This window comes from Cynocephalus volans, chromosome 1 (assembly GCF_027409185.1).
Source record: "Cynocephalus volans isolate mCynVol1 chromosome 1, mCynVol1.pri, whole genome shotgun sequence".
Classification (NCBI taxonomy): Eukaryota; Metazoa; Chordata; class Mammalia; order Dermoptera; family Cynocephalidae; genus Cynocephalus; species Cynocephalus volans.
The window spans coordinates 298,286,053-298,310,701 of NC_084460.1; the positions used below are offsets into that span (position 1 = coordinate 298,286,053).

At 39.0% G+C, this 24,649-nt stretch overlaps 1 protein-coding gene across 3 annotated transcripts in view; it reads right to left on the bottom strand.

Moving 5' to 3' along the window:
- Positions 1 to 24,649, bottom strand: part of IQCA1 (IQ motif containing with AAA domain 1) — a 165,060-nt gene that overhangs the window by 92,819 nt on the left and 47,592 nt on the right. For 2 of the 3 annotated variants that reach the window (XM_063115147.1, XM_063115137.1), the window contains exons 7-8: positions 18,143 to 18,227; positions 362 to 478 (exon numbers count right to left, since the gene is read on the bottom strand). In XM_063115147.1, coding sequence (XP_062971217.1) covers positions 362 to 478; positions 18,143 to 18,227 — 202 coding nt within the window. The remainder of the gene's footprint in view (positions 1 to 361; positions 479 to 18,142; positions 18,228 to 24,649) is intronic. The other variant, XM_063115154.1, reaches the window with a different exon arrangement.

Below are 24,649 nucleotides of genomic sequence, written 5' to 3' on the forward strand. Positions count from 1 at the left end.
TTTCAGCGGTTACTTGGTTTTTCAAACATTTCTCCTTCTCCCTATCCTTGAGGAATGACAAGTGGGATAATTTATTTTGAGAAATAAAAATTCAAAAGTATCACATATGTTAGTAAACATGTAAAGTCTCTGAGTTGTTCAAACAATTCCTTTTCCTAATAGTTATTTATAAGTCATAGAAAACATGGCGGCTGATTGTTGATCAACATAAAAACATTGAAAAACTGTTGGTAGATAGAATGGTTTTCCTAGGAAATAAATGACTGCAATCTCAACAGATTTGATATTATCCCATTGATTCAAAGCGAAAAATGCCACTAAAAAATTATCAGATTTCTAAAATTGTATACAAATTCTTTACCTTATCTTTTGCTTTTTTATTTGGCTTCTTTTTTTTGGCTTTCTTGGGTTTCTTTCCCTTTTTCTTCTTTCTGTTTTTTTCCTCCTCTTCTTGGTTTGCAATGATATCCTCAATAACCTGGTAAAAAAAAACCCAAAATAATCATAGCATTTTTATAGACCCCTATCTAGAGGAGGACTATTTTTCCTGATTGGAGAGAAGTATTTGTGCTGGTCAGTGTCCCTTCTCTTCCCTGCCCTGGACCCTGGAGGCCTACCCCTTTAGTGGGATTCTCAGAAGAAGGCAGAATTGGGTCTCAGAGGCAGATGAAGAGAGAGGTTGGACATTTCTGAACCCAGTCCCCTCTTTCACTCAGAACTGCTCTGGCTCTCAGGGTTCTACAAACACCAGGAGAGGCCACGACTTCCTCAACATCCCACAACCACTGGATGTGCCAGCCCTGCCTGCAACTCTTCAAAATCCAAGCTGAGGATGCTTTCTGTCTCCTGCCTGGACTTGGATGGCGACAGTCGCTCTTGTAATAACTTCCCTTTTGTATGAATGATCATGCATCTCTTCTCAGAGTTAGTTTCTTTCACATGTGATTTAGTTCATATGTTTCAGTGACCAAAGACAATTAGTTCTCCTAAAATTTAAAATATTTATTAAAAATTACCTGGGTCACAAAGGATTAGCACCATTAGAGAATTAGTACAGGTTTGTAAAAAATCCCATAAAAATCAGTTCAACCCAACAGGTGTTTACTGAGCACTCACTCACTGCCGTAAAGAGCCATGAGTTCTGGGAGATACATGGTGCCCATGACAGGATGCACTTCCTGTCTGCGTGAGGGGACACACTTCCTGTCTGGATGACAGGACACACTTCCCGTTGGCCCTCAAAGCTCTGCTCATCACCTGTCACATGACTGAGGTAAGCTGCATAACCTCTCTGAGACTGAGTTTCCTCAGCACGAAAATGAAGCCAACATTACCTGTGCAGCACTTACGATATGCCAGGCGTAGTTCTGAGAGCTTCAAAACGATTAACTCACTGATAGACACAATCGCACGATGGGTGTTGTTACTGGCTCGGTTTATGAAGGAGGGACACAAAGATTTCAGTAATTTGGCCAAGGACACACAGCTAGTAAGTAGCTGAGCTGAGATTCAAATGGGTGATAACCAGGGTGAGTTTCACAATGTAGAAAGAGGCGAGACGCAAAAGAATACATGTCAAATTATTCTACAGTATAAAATGCATATAGTTCAATAAAAAAATCCATAGCCTACAGTTTCAGGTACACACATATGTAGCCCAGGTATAAAGAAAGGTAAAAGAATGACACGCTGCATTCGGAGGGCAGTAGTTACCTCTGAAGACAGAGCAAGCGTGCGATTGAGAAAGCAGGGGTGGGACGAGGGCTGATAGCATGCCACCTCTGGCATGCTGTGCTGAACCGTCTTCCTGGGGAGACGACTGGACCGTGCCTTATTTGTGATTTCCTAAAATGCTGAAGTTTATTTTCTGGTATTATATTTTTGATATTTATACCTATGTTGTTCTTCAGAGCTTAGTTTAGAATGTTAAAAGTAAAAAATAGTTTTATCATGTACAAAGCAGGATATTGTGGCACCATCTGCACTTTCTAAAAAGAAAACTATAGTCAAGTGCCCAAAAGACGGCAACTTCACACTATCCAGAGGCCGCCCATCCCCTGGGCTCTAGTGAAGAATTTGGTGGGTGAGGCTCAGAGAAGGATATTGGTGAAGGCGAGAGGTGACATACATGCTGTGCACATTATCTAGTAATAAAAAGGTTGTTTCTAGACTGAATTAAAGGTCCTTTGTTGTCAAAATAGCAATATTTCCCTTGAGGATCTGGCTTACCTGAACTCATAGGATCAAGCTGTGGCTGCCCACATTTTCAATGTTCTGAAACACTTACGGGACATGAACGTGTTCTGATTCTTAGAAGTTTGGAAAGGTTTAGAAATGTCAAGATTTGTTTTTAAAATAGCCTGATATATAAAATGTAAGCATCAGAAAAAAAGATGAATTCCTTGTTTGTGGAGTATACATTTCAGTGTATCTTTAAAAAAATTTTTATCCTAACATTTAATTGAACTTATTTGTGGGGTGCAGCGTGTCGTTTCAATACATGCATGTATAGTAAGTGCATTGATTCACTTGGGGTAGGTGGCATAGCTTTGTACTCCTTAACCCAACACTTCCCCTCCCCCAGTCCCTCTCCCTTCCTGGCCTCTGGTAACCATTATTCTACTCTCTACTTCTATGAGAAACACTTTTTTGATTTTTAGATTCCACATATGAGAGACATCACGTGGTATCTGTCTTTCTGTCACAGACTTACTTCATTTAACATGATTTCCAGTTCCATCCACATTGTTGCAAATGACAGGAATTCATTTTTTAAATAGCTGAATAGTATTTCATTGTGTGTATATATCACACTTTTTAAAATCCATTCATCTGCTGAGAGGCAATTTAGGCAGACTCCATCTCTTGGTTATTGTGAATAATGTTGCAATAAACATTGGAGTTCAGGTGTCTCTTCAATACATTGATTTCATTTCCTTTGGGTATATACCCAGTAATGGGATAGCTGCCTCACAGACAGTTCAACTTTTAGTTCTGTGAGGAACCTCCATACCTTTTTCCACAATGACTGTACCAATTTACATTCCCACCAACAATGTAGGAGAATTCCCTTTTCTCCACATCCTTGCCAGCATTTGTTGTATTTTTGATAATAGCTATTCTAACGGGAATAAGATGATAACTCATTGTGGTTTTAATTTGCATTTCCCTAGTGATTAGTGATGCTGAGCATTTTTTTTTCATGTACCTGTTGGCCATTTGCATGTCTTCTTTTGAGAAATGTCTGTTCAAGTCCTTTGTCCATTTTTTAATTGGGTTTTTTTTAACTGTTGAGTTGTTTGAGTTCCTCATATGTTCTAGATATTAGCCCCTTGTCTGATGTGTAGTTTGCAAACACTTCCTTCCACTCTGTAGCTTGTCTCTTCACTTTGTTGATTGAGACGTTTTCTGTGTGCAAGCTTTTTGCTCCAGTTGCCTGTACCTTTGTAATCTTGTTTTAAAAAAGTGTGGCCCACTCCCACTTTGTGTAGCATTTCTTCTGTTTTCTTCTAGTACTTTCATAGTTTTGAGTTTTAAATTTAGGTCCTCAATCCATTTTGAGTTGATTTTAGTGTATGGTGAGAGATAAGAGTCTAGTTTAAATCTTCTGCATGTGGATACCCAGTTTTCCCAGCACCATTTCCTTTCCCCATTGTATATTTTCGGCCCTTTTGTTGAAAGTCAGTTGGCTGTTAAGTGTGTGGGTTTTATTTCTGGGCTCTGTATTCTGTTCCATCAGTCAATTTATCTGCTTTTATACCACTACCATGCTGTTTTGGTTCTTATAGCTTTATTGTATATTTTGAAGTCAAGAAGTGTGATGCCTCTGACTTTGCTCTTTTTGTTTAAGATTGTTTTGGTGATATGAGGTCCTTTGTTTTTTAAGACCTTTTCTTTTCTTTTTTTTTTTTTTTTTTACTTCTGTGAAGAATTTCATTGTTATTTTGATAGAAATTACACTGAATCTGCACATTGCTTTGGGTTAAATGGGCATTTTGATGATATGAATTCTTCCAACCCATGGACATGTGATATCTTTCCATTTATTTATGTCTTCTCCAGTTTCTTTCACCAATGCTTTATAGTTTTTGTTGCAGAGGTCTCTCACCTCTTTGGTTAAATTTACTCATAAATAGCTATTTTTTTGGTAGCTATTTTTACTCCTAGATAGCTAAATTTTTTTGGTAGCTCTTGTGAAGAGGATTTCTTTTTCAATTTCCTCTTCAGCTATTTCATTATTGGCGTATAGGAAGATTACTGATTTTTATGCATTGATTTTGTATCCTGCTGATTTACTGAATTGATTTATTAGTTCTAGTAATTCTTTGGTGGAGTGTTTAGGGTTTTCTACATATATGATCATGTCATCTGCAAATAGGGATAGTTTGACTTCCTCCTCGTTCCCCCAAGTTCCAGTGATTTCAGGATGGCAACTTTTGTGTTTGAATAGCTGTAAGTTGATCTCTTGTGAGGGGGAGAGATGCCAAGATGGTCTATTTTGCCATCTTGGTGATGCCAATCACCTCAGTGTAATGTTTTTAAGCCTTATTAGTTACATGGTTTATTTTCTCTATATCCTTAACTAGTTTATTAATTTAATTTTTTAAATAGTTACTACATTTACATGGTTCAAATTCTCAAATTATGAATGAGTGATTACACATACATATAGTGAGAGGTTTCCTCCCCATGGTGTTAGGCAGCCAACAAGGGCCACTTTCTTTTTAAACATTTTTTCTTTTTATTAAGGTATAATCAATAAAATTTATATATTTTTAGTGTACAACATGATGTTTTGATGTATGTATACATGTGGAATAGTTAAATCAAATGAATGAACATACACATCACCTCACATACTAATTTTTTGTGATGAGAACACATACAATCTATTCTTTTTAGCAATATTAAAGTATACAAAACATTATTAACTATAGTCACCATGATGTACAAAACATCTCCAGAACTTACTCTTCTTTAATTGAAACTTTGCCCCTTTTGACCAACATCTCCCCACTCCCTGATCCTCTTCCCAGCCCCTGATAATCACCATCCTACTCTATATGTTAGATTTTCTCAGATTCTACATGTAAATGAGATTGTACAGCGTTTGTCTTTCTGTGCCTGGCTTATTTTACCTAGCATCATGTCTTCCAGGTTCATCCATATTGTTGCGAATGACAGAATTCCCTTCTTTTTAAAGGCTGAATAGTATTCCATTGGGTACATATATCACACTGTCTTTATCTGTTCATCCACTGACGGACACTTAGGTTGATTCCATATCTTGGCTACTGTGAATAATGCTGAAATGAACACTGGAGTGTAGATATCTCTTTGACATACTGACTTCAATTCCTTTGGAAATCTATCCAGTAGTGGGATTGCTGAATCATATGGTAGTTCTCATTTTAGTTTTTGGAGGAAACTCCATACTTGTTTTCCATAATGACTGTACCAAACACTAACAATGTACAAGGGTTCCCTCTTCTCCACATCCTTGCCAACACATATCATCTTCTGCCTTTTTGATAACAGCCATTCTAACAGGTGTGAGATGATATCTCATTGTGGTCTAATTTGCATTATTCTGTGATGTCAGACACTTCATATACCTGTTGGCCATTTTTATGTCTTCTTTTGAGAAATGTCTATCCAGGTCCCTCACCCATTTTTTAATCTGGTTATTTGTTTTCTCGCTATTGAGCTCCTTCTATATTTTGGATATTGACACCTTATCAGATGTATGTATGGTCTGTGAATATTTTCTTCCACTCTACAGGTTGTCTCTTTACACTGTTAACTTTTTCCTTTGCTGTGCAGAAGCTTTTTATTTTGACGCAATTGTATTTGTCCATTTTTACTTTTGTTGCTTGTGTTTTGGGGGTCATATCCAGAAAATCATTGCTTGAATCAATGTCATGGAGCTCCCCACTATGTTTTCTTCAGTAGTTTTACAGTTTCAGGTCTTATGTTAAAATCTTTAATTCATTTTGAGTTGATTTTTGGTATTAGATAAAGGTCCGATTTCATACTTCTGCATGTGGATATCCAGTTTTCCCAGCACTATTTATCAAAAAGACTGTCCTTTCCATCTTGTGTATTCTTGCCACCTTTGTCAAAAATCAAATTAATTGACCATAGCATGTGGACTTATTTCTGGGCTCTCTATTCTGTTGTATTGGTTTATATGTCTATTTTTATGTCAGTACCAAGGTGTTTTGATAACTATAGCTTTATAGTAGATTTTGAGATTAGGTAGTTCAATGCCTTCAGCTTTGTTCTTTTTGTTCAAGATTGCTTTGGCTCTTCATGGTCTTTTGTAGTCTCACATAAATTTCAGGATTGTTTTTTCTATTTCTGTGAAAAATGTCACTGGAATTTTGACAGAGATTCCATTAAATCTGTAAATTGCTTGGGTAGTATGAACATTTATTAATATTAATTATTCCAATTCACGAATACAGGGTATCTTTCTGTATAATTGTGTCTTCAATTTCTTTCCTCACTGTTTTATAGTTTTCAGTATATAGATCTCTCACCTCCTTGGTTAAATTTATTCCTAAATTTTATTTTTTTTTGATGCTATTGTAAATGGGATTGTTTTCTTGATTTCTTTTTTCAGAGAGTTTATTGTTAGTGTATACAAAGACTACTGATTTTTGTATGTTTTGCATCCTGCAACTTTACTGAATTTATTAGTTCTAATAGTTTTTTGGTGGAGTCTCTGCAATTTTTTACATATAAGATCATTTTGTCAGCAGAAACAATTTCACTTCTTCATTTCCTGTTTGGATGCTTTTTACTTCTTTTTCTTGCCTAATTGCTGTGGTTAGGATTTCCGGTACTATGTTGAATAGAAGTGGCAAGAGTGGTTATCCTTATCTTGTTTCTTATCTTAGAGGAAAAGATTTCAGTTTTTCATCATCAAGTATAGGTTAATTGTGGGCTTTTCATATATGACCTTTATTGTGTTGAGATAAGTTCCCTCATATACCTAATTTGTTGAGAATTTTTTTTTAAATCATTAAAGTGTGATGAATTTTGTCAGTGTTATTTCTGCATCTATTGAGATGATCATGTGATTTTTTTCCTTTATTTTATTAATATGGTGTATCACACTGATTGATTTGCATGTGTTGAAACAAATTTGCATACCAGAGATAAATCCCATTTGAGCATGGTAAATTATCCTTTTAATGTGCTCTTGAATTTTGTTTCCTAGTATTTTGTTGGGAATTGCTGCATCTGTGTTCTTCAGGGACATTGGCTTGTAATTTTCCTTTACTGCAGTGTCCTGTCTGACTTTGGTATCAGAATAATGCTAGCCTCATAAATGAGTCTGAAAGTATGTTCTCCGGTTTAACTTTTTGGAAGAGTTTGAGAAGGATTGGTTAGTTTTTTTAAACGTTTGGTAGAATTTCCCTAAGAAGCATCTATTCTGGACTTTTCTTTTCAGAACGTTTTTGATTACTGATTTACTCTCTTTACTCATTATTGTCCTGTTCAGATTTTCTGTTTCTTCATGATTCAGTCTTGGCATTGATCTTCTTAAATTTGTTAAGACTTGTTTTGTGGCCTAACATAGAATTTATCTTGGAGAATGTTCTGTGTGCACTAGAAAGGAATGTATATTCTGCTGCTGTTGGATTGAATGTTCTGTGTATGTCTGTTAGGTCCATTTGGTCTAAAGTATTGCAGAAGTCCAGTCTAATATTTCCTTATTGATTTTCTGTTTGAATGATATGTGCTTTGTTAAAGATGGGGTATGAAGTCGTCTGCTCTTATTGTATTGCAATCTATCTCTCCCTTCAGATCTATTAATATTTGCTTTATATATTTAGGTGCTCCAATGTTGGGTACATATATATTTATAATTGTTACATCCACTTGATGAATTGACTCCTTTATCATTATGATGACCTTATTTGGCCCTTTTTACAGTTTTTGACTTAAGGTTTATTTTGGTATATAATTATAGCCACTCCTGCTCTCTTTTGGTTTCCATTGACATGGAATATCTTTTTCTATCTCTTTACTTTCAGTTTATGTGTTTATTTAAAGTTGAAGTGAGTCTCTTGTGTGTAGCATATAGTTGGGTGTTGTCTTTTTATTCATTTAGCCACTCTGTGTTTTGACTGGAGAATTTAATCTATTTATATTCACGGTACTTATGGTAACTATTGCCATTTTGTTAATTGTCTTCTAGTTGTTTTGTAGATCCTTTTTTTCTTTCTTCCTCTCTTGCAGTTTTCCTTTGTGATTTGATGATTTTTTATAGTGGTATGCTTTGAGTCCTTTCTCTTTTGTATATCTACTAAAGTATTTTGCTTTGTGGTTACCATAAGGCTTACATAAAGTATCTTATAACAGGCTATTTTAAGCTGACAACAACTTAACTTTGCTTGCATATAAATGCTCTGCACTTTTACTCCCTTTCCCCCATTTTGTGTTTTTGATGTTACAGTTTACATCTTTTTATTTTGTGTATCCATTAACAAGTTACTGTAACTGTAGGTTTTTTTTTAATAGTTTGGTCTTTTAACATTTATATTAGAGTTGTAAGGGATTTACACATCACCATTATAGTTTTAGAGTATTCTCAACTTGCTATATATTTACCTTTACCAGTGAGGCATGGACTTTTATGTTTCCATGTTACTAACTAGCAGCTTTTCGTTTCAGCTTGAAAAAATTCCTTTAGCATTTCCTGTAGGGCAGGTCTAGTGGGAATGATCTCACTCAGATATTGCTTTTCTAGGAAAATCTTTATTTCACTTTCATTTCTGAAGGACAGCTTTTCTAGGAAAAGTATTCTTGGTTGACAGTTTTTTTTTCTTTTAGCACTTTGAATATATCACCCCACTGTTTCCTGGCCTGCAAGGTTTCTGTCAAGAAATCTTCTGATAGTTGTATTGGGGCTCTCTCACATATAATTTGTTTTTTATCTCCTGCTGCTTCAGAATTCCTTCATTGTCTTTGATTTCTGATAGTTTGATTGGAATGTGTCTTAATGCATTCTTCTTTGGGTTGAATTGGATTGGAGACTTCTGAGCTTCCTGTACCTGGATGTTAATATCTTCAACTCATATGTGGGAAATTTTCAGCTATTATTTCTTTAAATAAGCTTTCTGTCCCTTTCTCTCTGTTTTCTCCTTAACTCCTATTAATCAAATGTTAGCTTTCTTGGTGGTATACCATAGATCTTATAGGCTCTCTTCGTTCCTTTTCATTTTTTCTTTTTTCTCCTCTGACTGGATGATTTCAAATGATCTGTTTTCGAGTTTGCTTATTCTATCTTCCATTTGATCAAGTCTACTGTTGAAGACTATTGTACTTTTAAAGTTCAGTTATTGTATTTGTCAGCTCCAAATTGTTTGTTTGGTTCATTTTTGTTTTCTGTCTCTTTGTTTAGCTTTTCATTTTATTCTTGTATTGCTTTCCTGGTTTCATTAAGTGGTTTATTTGTGCTCTTGTAATTTTCTGACTTTCTTTAGAACAATTATTTTGAATTCCTTGTCATGCAATTCATGGATCTCCAATTCTTTGGAATTAGTTACTGGAACTTTATTGTTTTCTGTTGGTGATGTCATATCTCCCTAACTCTTCATGATCATTGTAGTCTTGCAAACGTTGCTGCGCATTTGAAAAAACAATCACCTATTCCAGATTTTATAAACTGGGTTTGGTAAAAAAAGTGACCTTCACCTCTGGGGGTAGGGATGGGGAGGAGGGTGGAGGTATATTGGAGGCGCTGTAGCACTGGGTCTAGTGGAGTGGAGCACCAAGTGTAGGAGCATTTGATGGCTCCAGATCTAAGGGGACACTGAGTCTCATAGGCTCAGGCAGCTGGAGTCTGTGATATTGGCACCTATGTGGTCCTTGGAGGTGACAGCTGTGGGGGCTCTGCAGTGGCTGGGAGGTCTGTTGGGGTCCTCAGCTGTGCCTCTGGGTTTTATGGCTTGGGTCCAGAGCTGGCAGCAATGGAGACCAGAGCCAATGGTGAGCACATACTCTGCTGTGGAAGCTGGCTACAGGTACATGGTGGCATCAGAGGCCATCTGTAGGCTTGAGCATGGTGGCGAGGACTAGGTTAGGGGCAGGGCTGGGGCCAGCTACAGGCACATGCAAGCAGTGGGAGCCAGCAGCCTGCACATGCACAATTACAGGGGCTAGCTGCAGGTCAGTGACAGGTTCAGCCTGTCTGTGTATGTGGGCAGCTGTGGGCTGAGCTGGAGTTGGATGCATGTGCAGCTGCAGGGGCCAGCACTGGACATAAGCACCATGGTGGGGGTAGAAGCTGGGGGCAGGGCAAGCTGCTTGTGCTCACTCAGCTGCAGGGGTCAGCCTCAGGTGTGTACAATGGTGGGGTTGGAGCCTGTGGTGGGGACTGAAGGGCTGTTTGCAGGCTCATGCACAATAGCTGCTCTTGGTCCCTGGGCACCTGTACAGACAGCAGCTGGGGTGGCTCTGGGGAGGAGAAGTGGTGGCTTAGGCACCTGGAGAAGACAAAGGCCACTAGGGTGGGCCCCTGGGTTACAGCAACCATGGCATGAGCAGTCATGTGGCTCTGGGTAGCTCCAGGGAATGGGAAGAAGGGAAATTGACTCAGGAACTTGGAGACTGTGAAGATGAAAAGAAACACAGGGCTCTCCATGGTGAAAGCTGCAGAGGATCTGCTGCTGCTGAACATGCATTGGTTTCCTCAGTGGTGAAAGCTGGTAGGATCTTCTGCACAACAAGCTGCTGGGGTTCATGACAGCAAACGCTGAAAGCTGTCTGTGTGTGTTTGGGGGGTGGGTGCATGGTGGCCACAAGGGCTGTTGAGGTCCTCAGCAGAGAAGTCTGCTATAGTCCTGTGCCAAGCAGGTCACTGGGGTCGTGGTCACTACCACTGTGTGGCTGATCATGCTCCACTTTCTGAAGTCAACCCAAATACTCTGGATATGCTTCCATAGACATTTTATACATATTTATATGCAAGTATATAAGCAAATATATTTATGTATAGACACACATACATACATGAGTATATATGTAAAGCACACTGACACTGTGTTATGTTTTCCAACCACATAGGTGAAAAATGATATGTCATTGTAGTTGTCTCTTTTTTAAACCAGTACTCAATTTATTTTGCTCATATTCTTCAAGTAGCAAAATCTTCCAAAGTGCACACATGTATACACACAAATACATATTATAAACATAAATTTGTCATTTTATCCAAATGTTAGCATATTATACACACTCTTCTTGTTCTGCATTTTTCACCTAATAATGTGTCTCAGCCATCTTTCTGTAGCAGGGCATAAAGAGCTTCCCAGTTCATGCTTTATAGGTGTACCGTAACTTATGTGACCATTCCCCTACCAAGGGAAATTAAGATTATTTCCAATCTTCTGCTATTACTAACAATGTTGCCATGAGTAAATGCACACAAATATCATTTTGCAGGTGGCAAGCATATCTCCAGGATAAATTCCTAAAAGTGGAATGCCAGATCAAAGGGGTGTACCTTTGTGATACTGTCAACCTTCCTTGCACGGGTTGTGCTATTTGCACTTCTGCCAGCAATGTAGGAGAGAGCCTGCTCCCCATATGCTCTCTGTCATAGTATGTTTTTTTTTGTTAATCACATGGATGAAACATGGTATGCCATAGTAGGTATTTTTGTTTTTTTCTGAGAACTCTTCAACTATAGCAAAATTCTTCCAAATTTAGAAGTGCACTTTTCTGCCTCTTAAGTCAGCTATCATTTTTTTGGCCTGAGTGCCAAATCTGGTCTGCCACCTGTTTTCTTTCTTTCTTTTTTTTTTTTTTAACATAATTTTCTTGAGGCATATTTTATGTATCATACATTTACCCATTCCAAGTATACAACTCAATCATTTTTTTTAGTAAATTTACCAAGTTGTGCAACTATCACCATAAATCAGTTTTAGAACACTTCCACCACCACAGTAAGATCCCCTCACATCTGCTAATTGTAATTCATTTTTTTATTCTCCTCCCCTTCTTCCCAGGCAAGCACTAATCTACTTACTGTCTCTATAGATTAACTTTTTCTGGACATTTCATATAAGGGGAATCACATAATATAGAGTCTATTGTTTGTGACTTCTTTCACTTGGCATAATGCTTTTAAGGTCTATCTTTGTTGTAGCATGTATCATTTGTTTGTACTTTTTTGCATTGCCAAAGGATATTCGATTGTGTTGATACACCACCTTTTGCTCATCAATTTACAAGTTGATGGATATTTAGGTTCTTTCAAATTTTTGGTTTTATGAGTAACACTGCTATGAATATTCATGTATACATTTTTTGTATATAAAATGTACACGTTCATATAAAACACATTTATCATAGTGATAAATTTATGTTTAACTTTTAAGAAAATGACAAACTATTTTCCAAAGTGCCTGCACCATTTTACATTTCCACCTGCAATGGATTAAGGTTCCCCCTTTTTCCAAATCCTCGACATTCGTTATTTTCTCTCTTTTTGATTTTAGCCATTCTAGTGGGTATGAAATGGTATTCCATTGTGATGTAGATTTTCATTTCCCTAATGACTAATGATGTTGAGCATCTTTTCATGGTCTTATTAGGTATTCTATATCTTCTTTTGTGAATTGTCTGGTCAGGACTTTTGCCCATTTTTTAATTGGTTTGTCTTATTATTAAGGTGTAAGATTTTTTTTTTTTGACCAGTGAGTGCACTGGTCATTCCTATATAGGATCCGAACCCGCGGCGGGAGCGTCGCTGCGCTCCCAGCTCCGCACTCTCCCGAGTGCGCCACGGGCTAGGCCCTAAGGTGTAAGATTTTGCATATTCTACATATGAGTCTTTTAACAGGTATATGTTTTGCAAATATCTTCTCCCAGTATATTGCTTGTCTTTTAATTGTCTTAATGGTGTCTTTTGAAGTGCAACAGTTTTGAATTTTGATGACGTTCAGTCTTTTAATTTTCTGTCAGTGTAGTTTAGTTTACATTTCTCTTATATGTGTGAGGTTGATGTTTTCATATGTTGAACATCTTTTATTATGTTTCAAATCCATTTGGATTTTCTTTTCTGAGAACTGTCTATTCATATCTTTCTGCTGTTTTTTTTTTTTTATATTGGCAATTGATCTTTTTCTTATAGAGCTGTAGGAGTTCTTTATATGTTAGAAAAATGATCTCTTGTCTGTGATACTCATTACCAGTAATTCTCCCATGTGTCAACTGTCACTTGTCTTTCTCAGTGTCGTTTTTCTCAAGCAGGTCAAAAAATGTTTTATGTAGGTGAATTTATCAATTCTTTTTTCTATGACTCCTGGGTTTGCACCACAGTTAGAAAGGGTTTTTCCCATTCTGAGGTTATGACATATTTCCTTCCCGGCTTCTTCTAGTCTTTTTATGTTTTTGTTTTGTTTTACATTTAAATCTTCAATCCATTTGGAATCATTCTGGAGTGAAGTATAAAGAGATAGGGATTTAATTTCCTTCTTTTCTCATGTGACAACCTGGTTGTTCTACCACCATTATTCCCTTGGGTTTTTTTTTTTTTTTTTTACATGTTTCAGATGCCACCTTCATTATATACTAAATTTCCATACGTATTTGGTTATATTTCTTGATTTTCTATTCTTTTCCACGGATGTGCCTTTTTAGTCATTTACTACCTGGCCGGGCTAGTTCCTCCTCATGCTTCATTTTCAGAATTTTACTTCATTTTATTTTTAGTTATTTGCTTTTCTACCTAAAGTTTAGATGGGTTGCCCTCCCTCCCTGTCTATCCTCCCTCAATGTCCCAACATAATGCCATTATTGGTGTGTGTGTATATATATATATATATATTGGATCCTATCACACTTATAGATGATGTTTGGGAGAGTCAAGTTGAGCACTCCTGCCTAAGAACATGGTACACTTTTCCACTTCTTTGCTAGTTTCCCTCAGAAATGTTTCAAGCTTTTCTTCACATAGAACACACTTTATTATTATTAAGTTTATTCCTGGGTATTTTATCTTTGTGTTGTTGCTGTTGTAAATGGACTCATATTTTTTATCTAGCTGCTGTTTGTATATATACAAGCTACTGCTTTCTGCATATTAATTTTATAACTCCTCCAGCTTATTTTTTATATTGTCGTTTTTTAGATTTATTCTCTTTGCTTTTCTATGTGTAGAATAAATCGACAAAAGAAGTGATCATTCACCTCTTCCATTCCACTTTCTGTATCTCTATGTTCTTTCTCTTGCCTACAGTGCTGAAGAATTCCTATGGGACACTGTTAAATTACAATGGTGATAGTGACCATCCTGTTATTTTTCCTGCCACTAATGGAAATGCTTCTAATGAATTTAATCAAGCAGATATTGTGTCTTGAACTAAGACAGGAACATTTTGTCATGTTAAAGAAGTGTTGATATATTCCAGTTTTGTGCAGTTTTATTTTTTAATATCAAGAATAAATGTGGAATTTATAAAATGCCCTTTCAGCATCTACAGTGATGAGCTTATGGTTTTTCCTTTTGAATCTCTTTATATGATCAGTGTATTCACAGATTTGAACTGTTCTTGCATTCTGGAATAATTACCTCTTGATTGTATTGTTTTACTTATCTAATGTGGCTTATCTATGGTTTTATTTGTATCCAGTCCTTTTGGGGGGTTTGATATCAATGTCATGATATGTCATAAAAAGTATTCATATTCTTTTTGTGTTTTATAAACATAAATTTAACCATTTATGTACATTGTTATAATGATCATGCTTGGTCTACTATATTTTCATACTGCTGTTGCAACAGCTACTACACAGACTTTCTGAAAGATCCCCATGTGCCAAGCTCTGTGCTAAGTACATCACATGTGTCGACTTACCTAATTACTACATAAGTCCAGGGAGATAGGTATTGCTAGCATCTCCACTTACAGATGAGAAAACTGAGACACAGAGGGGGCAGTAGCTTGTCGACGGTTGCAGATCGAGCGTGTGATGGAACTGTAGCTTTTAATCACTGTGCTTTTCTGACTCTTCAGTCATCTGCCTTTTAAAGTTAAGCTGCTTTGTGGTTCCCTTTGTTTTATTTTAATGTATTAACCAGACCAGACATCCTTTTTCTTTTGTTTTTAGTCTGACTAGAAGTTAACTCCACTTTTTAGTGTTTCCCATGGACAACTAAGACATTCCACCAACATTCTTAATCCTATAATCACTACCTTTCGAAACTAACACGAAACGTGCTTGGCTTCTTGCCGTGGACTTTCAACACAGAACTAGTGCCTGGCGATTTACCTAAACACATAAAAAAGTGAAATGACACCAAATTAAAATGACAGCCACTCAAGGCAGGGCTTGACGAACTGCCAAATAACAGGGTTGGTACTTGTGCTCTCGGAGCTCTGTGCAGCAAGCGGGAGTGGAGAGAGAGCACTTTGGTGGGAGACAAGCCTGTGTGCTTGACCCTGAGGGCTCACGTGGGGGAGCACAAAGACATCGAGGGGGACTGTGGCGTCAGTAGTGCTGAGGCTGTGAGATCCTGACCTACAGCTTGGTTTTTACTGCTGCATACTGCTTCATGTTACTTAACGAGTTCCCTATTAGAGAATATCGGGCTGTTTGCTTCTGTCAATGCTGTAAACAATGAATAGCTTTTTCAGTCATGCATGGTGGAGATCAGCAAATTACAGCACATGGGCCAGATCTGGCCTGCTGCCCATTTCGAAATGAAGTTTTATTGGAACACAACCATGACCACTCATTTCCATATTGTCTGTGGCTGCTTTCATACTTTAACGGCAGAGTTGAGTAGTTGTGGTAGAGAATGTATGTTCCACAGCCTGAAATATCTATTACTTGGCCCTTTATGGAAAAAGTTTGTTGACCTCTGATTTATGGCAACTTGCCTTTTTATTATTTCTTTAGTATAACTTACTCAAATAGCATTTATGAGTCAAAGGGCATACACGTTAAAATTTTTATATTTACTTGGTCCATGTCCCTTAAAATATGTCATGCTAATTTGTGTATCCAGTAGCAATGTATGGGAGTAACTTTTTTCCACATGCACACCAACTCCAGTTATTATCATGGTTAAAACTTTTACTACTCTTATAGGTGAAAAGAGATATAGCAACTTTATTTTATATTTAAATTTCTTTGCTAGTGAGTTTTAGAAAATTTCTATTGGGGTGTTCAGATTTTTCTTATTATTTTCTAAGAACTCTTTATGTATGGAAGATACCCATTATCACATATGTTGGCAAACATTTTCCTCAGTCTGTCATATGACTAATTTCATTTATACTTTTTTTTGCCATTTGAGTTTTCTGTAATCACATGTATCATACTATTCTCTTTATGATATCTGCCTTATAAAATTATTCCCAGCCTATTCTCTTTATGATGGCATGCTTATAAAATTATTCCTACCCTCTGATTATTAAATATTCAAACAATTTCTTCTGGTAACTTGTAGTTTAATATTTTTACATGTAAATATTTAATTTATCTGTAATTTATTTTGTGTGAAGATACTTCAAAAAGTTCATGGAAAGATCTGTATATCTTTCAATTCTATTTTTCCACAAACCTTTTGAAGTACCCTCATACAATAAGGGAAGATCTACTTAACTTTGCCACATGGCGAGTCAGTTGTTCCAACATTTACTGAATAGTCCGTCCTTCCCCACTTGTTTGAAATGTCATCATTATATTACTAAATTCCAGTTCATAGCTGATTCAGTTCCTGAGCACACTGTTCTAAACTTAGTCTACCTGGGTTTGAATCTCAGCTCCACAACTTACTAACTGTAAATTTGGCCAAACTGTTTGATCTTCATAGACTAGGAGGATTAAAGAGTTAATTTACACAGAGTACTTTGTACAGTACCTGGCACAGAATATTTGTCTGATAAATGTTATCTGTTATTTTTGTTGTTGCTATCTATTTTTTCCAATATCGTGATGTTTTAATTACTCTATGATTTGATTTATATCAATAAGGCAAGTTTCTCATCATTAAAGTTCCTTTTCAAAAACTTTTTGGATATATCCATGCATTCGTTCTTCCAGGTAAACTTGAAAATAATTATGTCAATAAAAAATTGTTTTGATTTTAATTGGAATTGCATTAACTGCATAGAATAATGGAAAGATAGTGTGTATTTGTACCTTACTGAGTCTTTCTATCCAGGGAAACAATCCCTCAGTCTCTTTGTTCAAGTGTCCTTTTATTTTCTTCATTGGGGTTTTGTCAATATAGTTCTGTACCATTAGTATAATTTCTTGTTAAATTTATTGAGTTTTCTAGGAAGATATTCACATAATCTTAAAACAATGATACAATTATCACTTTTCAAATACTTTCAACTCCTTTTTTTTTTCTTACTGCCTTTGTTAAAACTTCCAGAGAAATATTAACTAATAGTGCTGGTAGCAACTATCCTTTTCTTGATTTTCACTTTTAATGGCAGTGCCTCTAATGCTTCATTATTGAGTATAACGCAAATCTTCTCTTGGTTCCTATGACACTGTGAGGTTAAGAAGCCTTCCTATTTCTAGTTTATTAAGATATTAAAAAGATAGCTTTAGATGTCAATTTCATCAGATACCAGTGGAGTATCTACAGAAATGCTCAAATGTTGTTTCTCTTGTACAACATTAGGAAGGCAAGGACCTAGCTCTTGACAGATGACCAAGAATTAAGCAGAGGGGCACCTGGGGCTGAGGGAGTGCAGGACGTGTATAAAGGCCCTGAAGGTGCTGCAGCATGAGATACGAGGGGGATGGTGAGGGGAGGGTGGCATCAGCACCCTGATGATGTGGGGGCAGGACATGGGACTGAGAGGAGGGCAGGGACCGGAACAAAAAAGGGTTCCTGAAATCAAGCTGCTCAGGATTCACTAAGAAAACTGATGCTTCACGTGTCATCACATCTCTTTCAAAGTCAAGACAGAAATAAGGATAAATTCATTTTGAAATAAATTTGAAAGCGCATACATTGAACACCCAAGAGTGTTTCCAAGTAAATGTTTGTGGGAAAATAACCAAGACCTAATAACACTATGCACCCATTAATGTTAAAGTTTAAATATATGTGATTATGATATATTTATGTTTTACTTTTCAAGCATATTTGTACCTGTTGTGGGGTCTTGTTAGTAAAAATAATAGCTGAACCACCTTCTTCTACTTCAGGGTACTCAGGAAATGTGCCAGTTAAATTCCTGCAGAGGAGAAAGAAGCAAATTAAAAGAGATATGAACGAAGCCCTCTCTCTTCTATACTCCATCAGTTGGTTTGTTCATGTTCACAAGAATGACTGATGGCTATTAAGGGTGGGGATTCTCTGCAGACCCAGGGCCGGACACGATGTCTTTAAGAAGCAGAAGGAACTGGGTACATTCAGTAGCAGGTTTCCTTCCTCTAGAGAATTGTTAGCCTGAGACAAACATTCTTTCTTTAAAACAGATTGTACTTCCTCCTTTAAAAAAAAAATATTGAGATTCTCTGTGCCTGAGTTAAGAATGAAGACAGAAGCACAAATCATTTCTTCCTGTTTAAACTTATAATAAACACAGGACTTTAAAACTAAACAAAAGGATGGAATTGTACAAATTGCATATTTAGTGATAGTGTATTAAATACACACGTGTGCAAGTCTGGGACTCTATATTTTATGGGTTCCAAATACTGTACTACTATTTTTCCGTGACCATATAATTTCTATATTTTAAAAAGCAGACTTTGAAATTTGATGTTGAAAATTTCAAAAGGGACATGTACTTAATATTTCTAAGATACACTGACTTCAATGCAAGTATTATATGAGGGCACTTCAAAAAGTTCATGGAAAGATTCATTTTATCTTTTAATTCTATTTTTCCCCAAACTTTTTGCGGTACCCTCATATTTATTCTATATACAGAAAGAAAACACTACCTGCCAACTTAGTCTCGTTAATTCACAGAAGTGTAGAATCTAAGGTTTGGAGGAGACCTCCTTGCTTAAAATGACTCTGTGATGGTGGTTCTCAAACTTTTGGCCTTAGGAGCTCTTTACACTCTTAATAATTGTTGAAGATCCCAAAGAGTTTTTGTTATGTGAGTTACAGCTGTGTTGATATAACACAGTTATACTTGTCTTAGATATTAAAACTTAGAAATTTCTAAAATACGTATTTTTAATTATTCTAGATAAGTAATCATCAACCCATTACATGTTAATATAAATAACATTTTTATAAATAATAAATACATTTCCTAAAACAAAAAATTTAGTGAGAAGAGTTACTGTATCTTTTCAAGTATTTTTACTGTCTGGCTTAATGGAAGTTAGCTGGATGCTCACATCTGCTTCTGTGTTAAATCTGTTGCGATATGTTGTTTTGGTTGAAGTATAGGGAAAAAATCTGGCCTCACACAGATGTGCAAATGAGAATGGGAAGAATATTTTAATAGCCTTCTTAGGTAACAGTGAATATCCTGCTTTGGTTCTATAGCACAATTAGACAAGCGGTAGCTTCCTAAAGGCTGGTTGTGATGTGGAATCTGAAACTGTATCAGTGAACTTTCCGCTCTCTGTCACATTTAATCATTGATCTGTTTTGTTTTGAATAGATCTTTTACCCATGCATAATTCTGTTACATCAGGTCTTGGTCACTGGAAAGTAATGGTTCACTGAGTTGTATGGCTCTTCCCAATGTTGACGCATTTCATCATATCAAAACCCACAAACATCAGTGACACCACTGATCTCATAATGAAAAGTCTAAGTAACGGGAACCTCTCATACTCGCAGGGGTGAATACTGATGATCCAAACTTGTAATTTTTGCTAGAAAGCTCAGATTTTGCCATTGGTAACAAAGGGTGTGAACTATTTTCCTTCAAGCTCATTTGATTCATTTTTCTGCGAAAACGTCTCCCAAAAATCCAAGTCCAAATAACCAGAGTTTGTCAGTTGTTTTCTCAAGTAAAAATGATGTTCCATTAAAAATTGGCTAGTTCAGATTGAAACTTAACAATCTCACCAATGTTTTTCCTCAAGACAACTATCATACTCTGCTGTGCAGAGGAATGGATTTAGGAGCACTTCTGATTTTATCACATAGAATACTAAAAAGTCAAGTCTTAATAAAATTAATTATGTTTTACAGGGTCCCCAAGGACGTTGTCAAGTGAAACTTTTAAAAAAGCAGTTGGTGGTGGTTAAGACCACGATGACTGCACTGAGGCCACCCCCCTGGTTCCCACTGAGGTCCCAGCAACCTATGCCCTACTGCTTTTGCGCCATCGTTGCAAATGTCAACAAAGTAAAAATGGCAAACCATGTCTTAGTATTCACATGAAAATAGTTTTTGGATTCCCTGAAAGGGTCTTGGAGACCCCAGGGGTCCCAGATACACTTTGAGAACTGCTGCTCTACGATATCTCCCAGGGCCACTGCTTAAGCGCCTACCGTGACGCAAGCTCACACTCCCCGAGGCAGCCCCTGCACTGCCGATTCCTTTCTGACACAGGACCAACTGGACCTCCCTCCCTGGGTCCTTGTTTCACCCTCTGGGGACAAACAGAACTTGATTCTCTTCCTCTTCCGTGTGATTGCTCTTCAGACATTCTAAGACATTGAGACATGGTCTAGATGGAATATCTCAGGTGTCTTGAACTGTCCCTGCGGGCTTATTCCCTAGGGATGTGACCCAGCTCCTCAGCATTGCTTTGAAAGGAACTGAACACAACAGTGTGGTGAAGTCTGAGGACAAATGCTCCAGCAGTGAGGATGGCAGGAGGTCACACACTATGTGTGTCATTCTATCAAAGGAGCCACAATCACAGGAGTGATGTTGGTGGTCTCACTCACTCGTTCGTCCACCCATCTCTTCATTCATATAGTCAATCAACAAGCATCTGGCTGTAGTGCCAGCCAGATTCTGGATGCAGAGATGTGAGACAGATCTGAGATGAAAAGATGCCAGACACTGCTCCTGTGCAGCTCACACTCCACAGTCACACGGCTGATGCGAGTATTTTACCCCCGATGCTGCCTGTCCATGAGACTTGCTCAGACCTTGTCAAACTGTTTATCCTGTCCTGTGTCAGATCTGTATGTCACCTTGCCTAGACAAGTCTTGGATAAAACGATGAATACACTTGGACTAAAAAATTACAGAGTCTTTCCTTCACACCCACTCATATTATTCTATCAATCATCTCCTTTACAAGCAACTCTATTGTAGGTATTTATTTTCATATTGTAAAGCTTGAGTGTTTTTGAGGACTCAAAACAGACAGTGACATACATAAAAAAGAATTTACATATGCCATTTCTATGAAATTCTTATAGAACATCCATTGTCATACGAACATTTAATAATACATTTTTTCACAGTATTTTTAGCAAAAGTGGTGTTAAATGTATTTTTAATAAATAGATAAATGAACATATTTAGTTGTCCTTAGTCACGTTAGTTTATATAATTAGTCAAAATCTGAAAATGAATTAGTCTTATCCTTAAAGAATGAAAAAACTGTTGTAGGGTACACATTTAAAAATGTTTTAAAATTTGTATCTAGAGAATGACAGTGTACCTGATAGCTCTTTATTACACACACACACACACACACATGCGCGCGAGTGCATGTGTGTACTGCCCCTTCCTCGTGCTCACTCCACTCCCGCTGTCCCCTGTGGGTGGCCAGGACACCACTGTTCCCACAGCAGTTGGACTCTTGCTTGGTGCTATTCCAGGGCACCCTGGGTCTGCACTGATTGGAAATCTCTCCTTAGCCCCTTGGACTTGGTCACTTAGCGTGTGCTAAAAAAGCCCAGTTTTTGAGTTCTATTTTGCATTGCTGAGATTTCACCCTTGGCTGTAGCATTTCCTGCCCCGCATGCCCCCATTTTTCATCTGTGTACTGTGGCACACAGGCCCTCCTTGGAATCGAGGCACAACTGCTCCTGCTGCGTGTGGTAGGGGAGCTGCAGGGCGGTGAGTGTTTTATGCCTTGGGCTCAGCCCCCTGGAGGAGGTGTAAGAGCTTCAGGGCAGAGATGGCTGATAATCAGAGATGAGTGAACAGACAATATTATCTTGGCTCCCAGGGTGTTTCCGGTGCACACAGCTGGGGCCTGACACCACTGCCTGCAGGTGACGGCCCATCTGGGAACTTCCCCAGGAGTAACTGAGGACTCCAAATTACTTGATGTCAAGAAGACAGCACTTCTGATTAAAAGTGGAAACCAAACAATCTGCTTTTTGTTGGAATTTGATCCCTCTGAGCCTCCCTCTCCCCCTAATAGGCACTTAGTCCCGTCTTTGTTTTCTGTGGTCCCAGATCGCTGGAGAGGTGGAGGCTGTCCTTCCACCTGAACACTTGGACACGTGCTCGCCACCCATGGTGTCTGGAACCTGCAGGCCGAGTCCTAGAGCATCCGCTGCTGTGCTCAGGGCTGACAGTCCTGTGAGCGGCGACATCATCCAAACTACTGGAAAGGCCTCTATAGCCACACGCCTCGGGCTCAGCCGTCGTCTGCCTGAGCGTGTCCCAGAGGGGGAGGGGGCCACTGACTCCTGGAACCGATTCCTCCCCCTCAGCTGCTCCCACGAAGGCCGGCCTGGCTCTGGGTCTCCTGCCTCCTCACCCCCCAGCCCGCAGGGTCCTTTCGTCCTTCCGTCCTCCCTCCTGCCTGGACACTGCTCTGAACTGTAAAGACGCTCAGGTCTGTCTCATGTAGCAGGTATTCATGTACGTGGGGCCTTCGTCCTCCCCCAGCCTCTTACTTCTCTCTCTGGTCTCCTTCACAGCAAGGGCTCAGAAGAGTTGTTCACACTCACTGTATCCATTAAAACACTCTCACAAGGGGTGACAGGTTGTATGGTGTCCCCCAACCCCCATATTCATGTGCTGAAGTCCTAACACCCAGGACCTCAGGATGTGACCTTGTTGGGAAACAGGGTCCTTGCAGATGTAATCAATAATGCCTTACTAGCGAAGGGTGGGCCCTGATCCAATATGGCTGGTGTCCTTAGGAGACAGAGACAGTCACCACCCACAAGCCAAGGAAGGAGGCTTGGAACGGACTCTTCCCTCACAGCCCTCAGGAGGAACCAACTCCGCTGAGACCCCGATCTTGGGCTTCGAGTCTGCAGACGGGGAGGGGACACATCTCTGCTGTGTGACCACGCGGGCTGTGGTTCTCTGTTACAGCTGAAGCTGACTAAGACGCAAATATAGCGATGAGTCTGCGCTGCGGCCGCAGCGGTGTTCCCCACCCTGCTCTCTGTCTTCCAGGTGGTGGAGTCCTCTTTCCCCGGCTCCCGGGCTCCCATCCTCCCCGCTTCCTTCTGCCTGTCCGCCCACCCTCCTCTCCCCTCCGTGGGAAGAGCTGACGTTACGCACGGGTCTGGAAGTGGTGAGCTCCGACTCATCTCCTTCGTGGAATGGTCTCTTTGCTGGACCCTTCCCAGCTCTCCTGTCCCACGCTGACCACTCCTGCCAAGCCTGTTGCTGGAAGCGACCATCAGGGTGCCCAGCGCTCGGTCTCTGGGCACTCTCTCTCTCACGCGCACACCACGTGGCCTCACCCAGCCTCATGGCTGTCAACACCGCCCATACGCTTCACCCCCTTGACGTGCCCTGAGATGCAGACTCGTGTTTGGCTGCGCTCCTCTCTGTTTGGAGGTGCAGTGACTATCTGAGGCTTCAGCACTGCTAACTCAACTCTTGTTCCCATGCCCCCCAGCCCCCACTCCTCGTCCCCCTCTTGCGCTTCTCCCGTTTCAGGAAATGCAAACTCCTCTTCCCAGCCACTCTGAGGACAAAACCCCGGAGTTGTCCTGAGCTCTCCTTCCTTTCACACCTGTATTCGGTCCATCAGACCCTGTCGGTTCTGCCTTCCAGACCTATCTAGAGTCTGACCACCCTCATCAGCTCCACAGGCCAAGCCACTGTCACCTTGCACCTTTTTTCCTGCAGTGAACAGATCTTCTTGCTGCTCCCCTGGGGCCACCCTGCAGGTAGCAGCCGGAGCCATCCACTGAAAACATACGTCACATCATGCCATTCCTTTGATCAAAGTTCGCCAATTCTTTCACTCAAAACAAAACCAGCACCCATATAAATAGGTTAACCTGCATCTCAGTTTACTTGGGACAGGCTCAGTTTATGTGCAAATTAACGATAATACCCACTTTATTCGTAAAAGTGCCCTGGTTTGAACACTCGATTACATGGTTCCTCCAATCTCAGTGGGTTGCATCCTACCCCCGCCCCTCCCTAGCCTTGTGTCCTGCACCTTCCTCCCAGCACCTGGCTCCTCTTGGTCCATCTGCTCTGGCCTCCTACCCGTTCCTCGATTCACCCGAGGCTCAGAGCCTTTGTCACTAATTTAAAAACAAAATACACCAAGTGGCGTAGTCCTTCACTTGCTTTAAGGTTTTGCTCAAATGTCATCGTATCAGAGAAGTCCTCCCTAACTGTCCTGTACAAAGTAAGTTTTTGACCAAATAATATAACTTCCATCTTATCTCACAGCCAAAGGTCTTGGTGTGCATATTTGGAGAGGAGAAGGGGAATGGTAAGTTGTTTTTGGATGATTACTTCAGTTCTCTTTGCAGATGGAAAAGTACTTTAAGCGATGCAGGGATC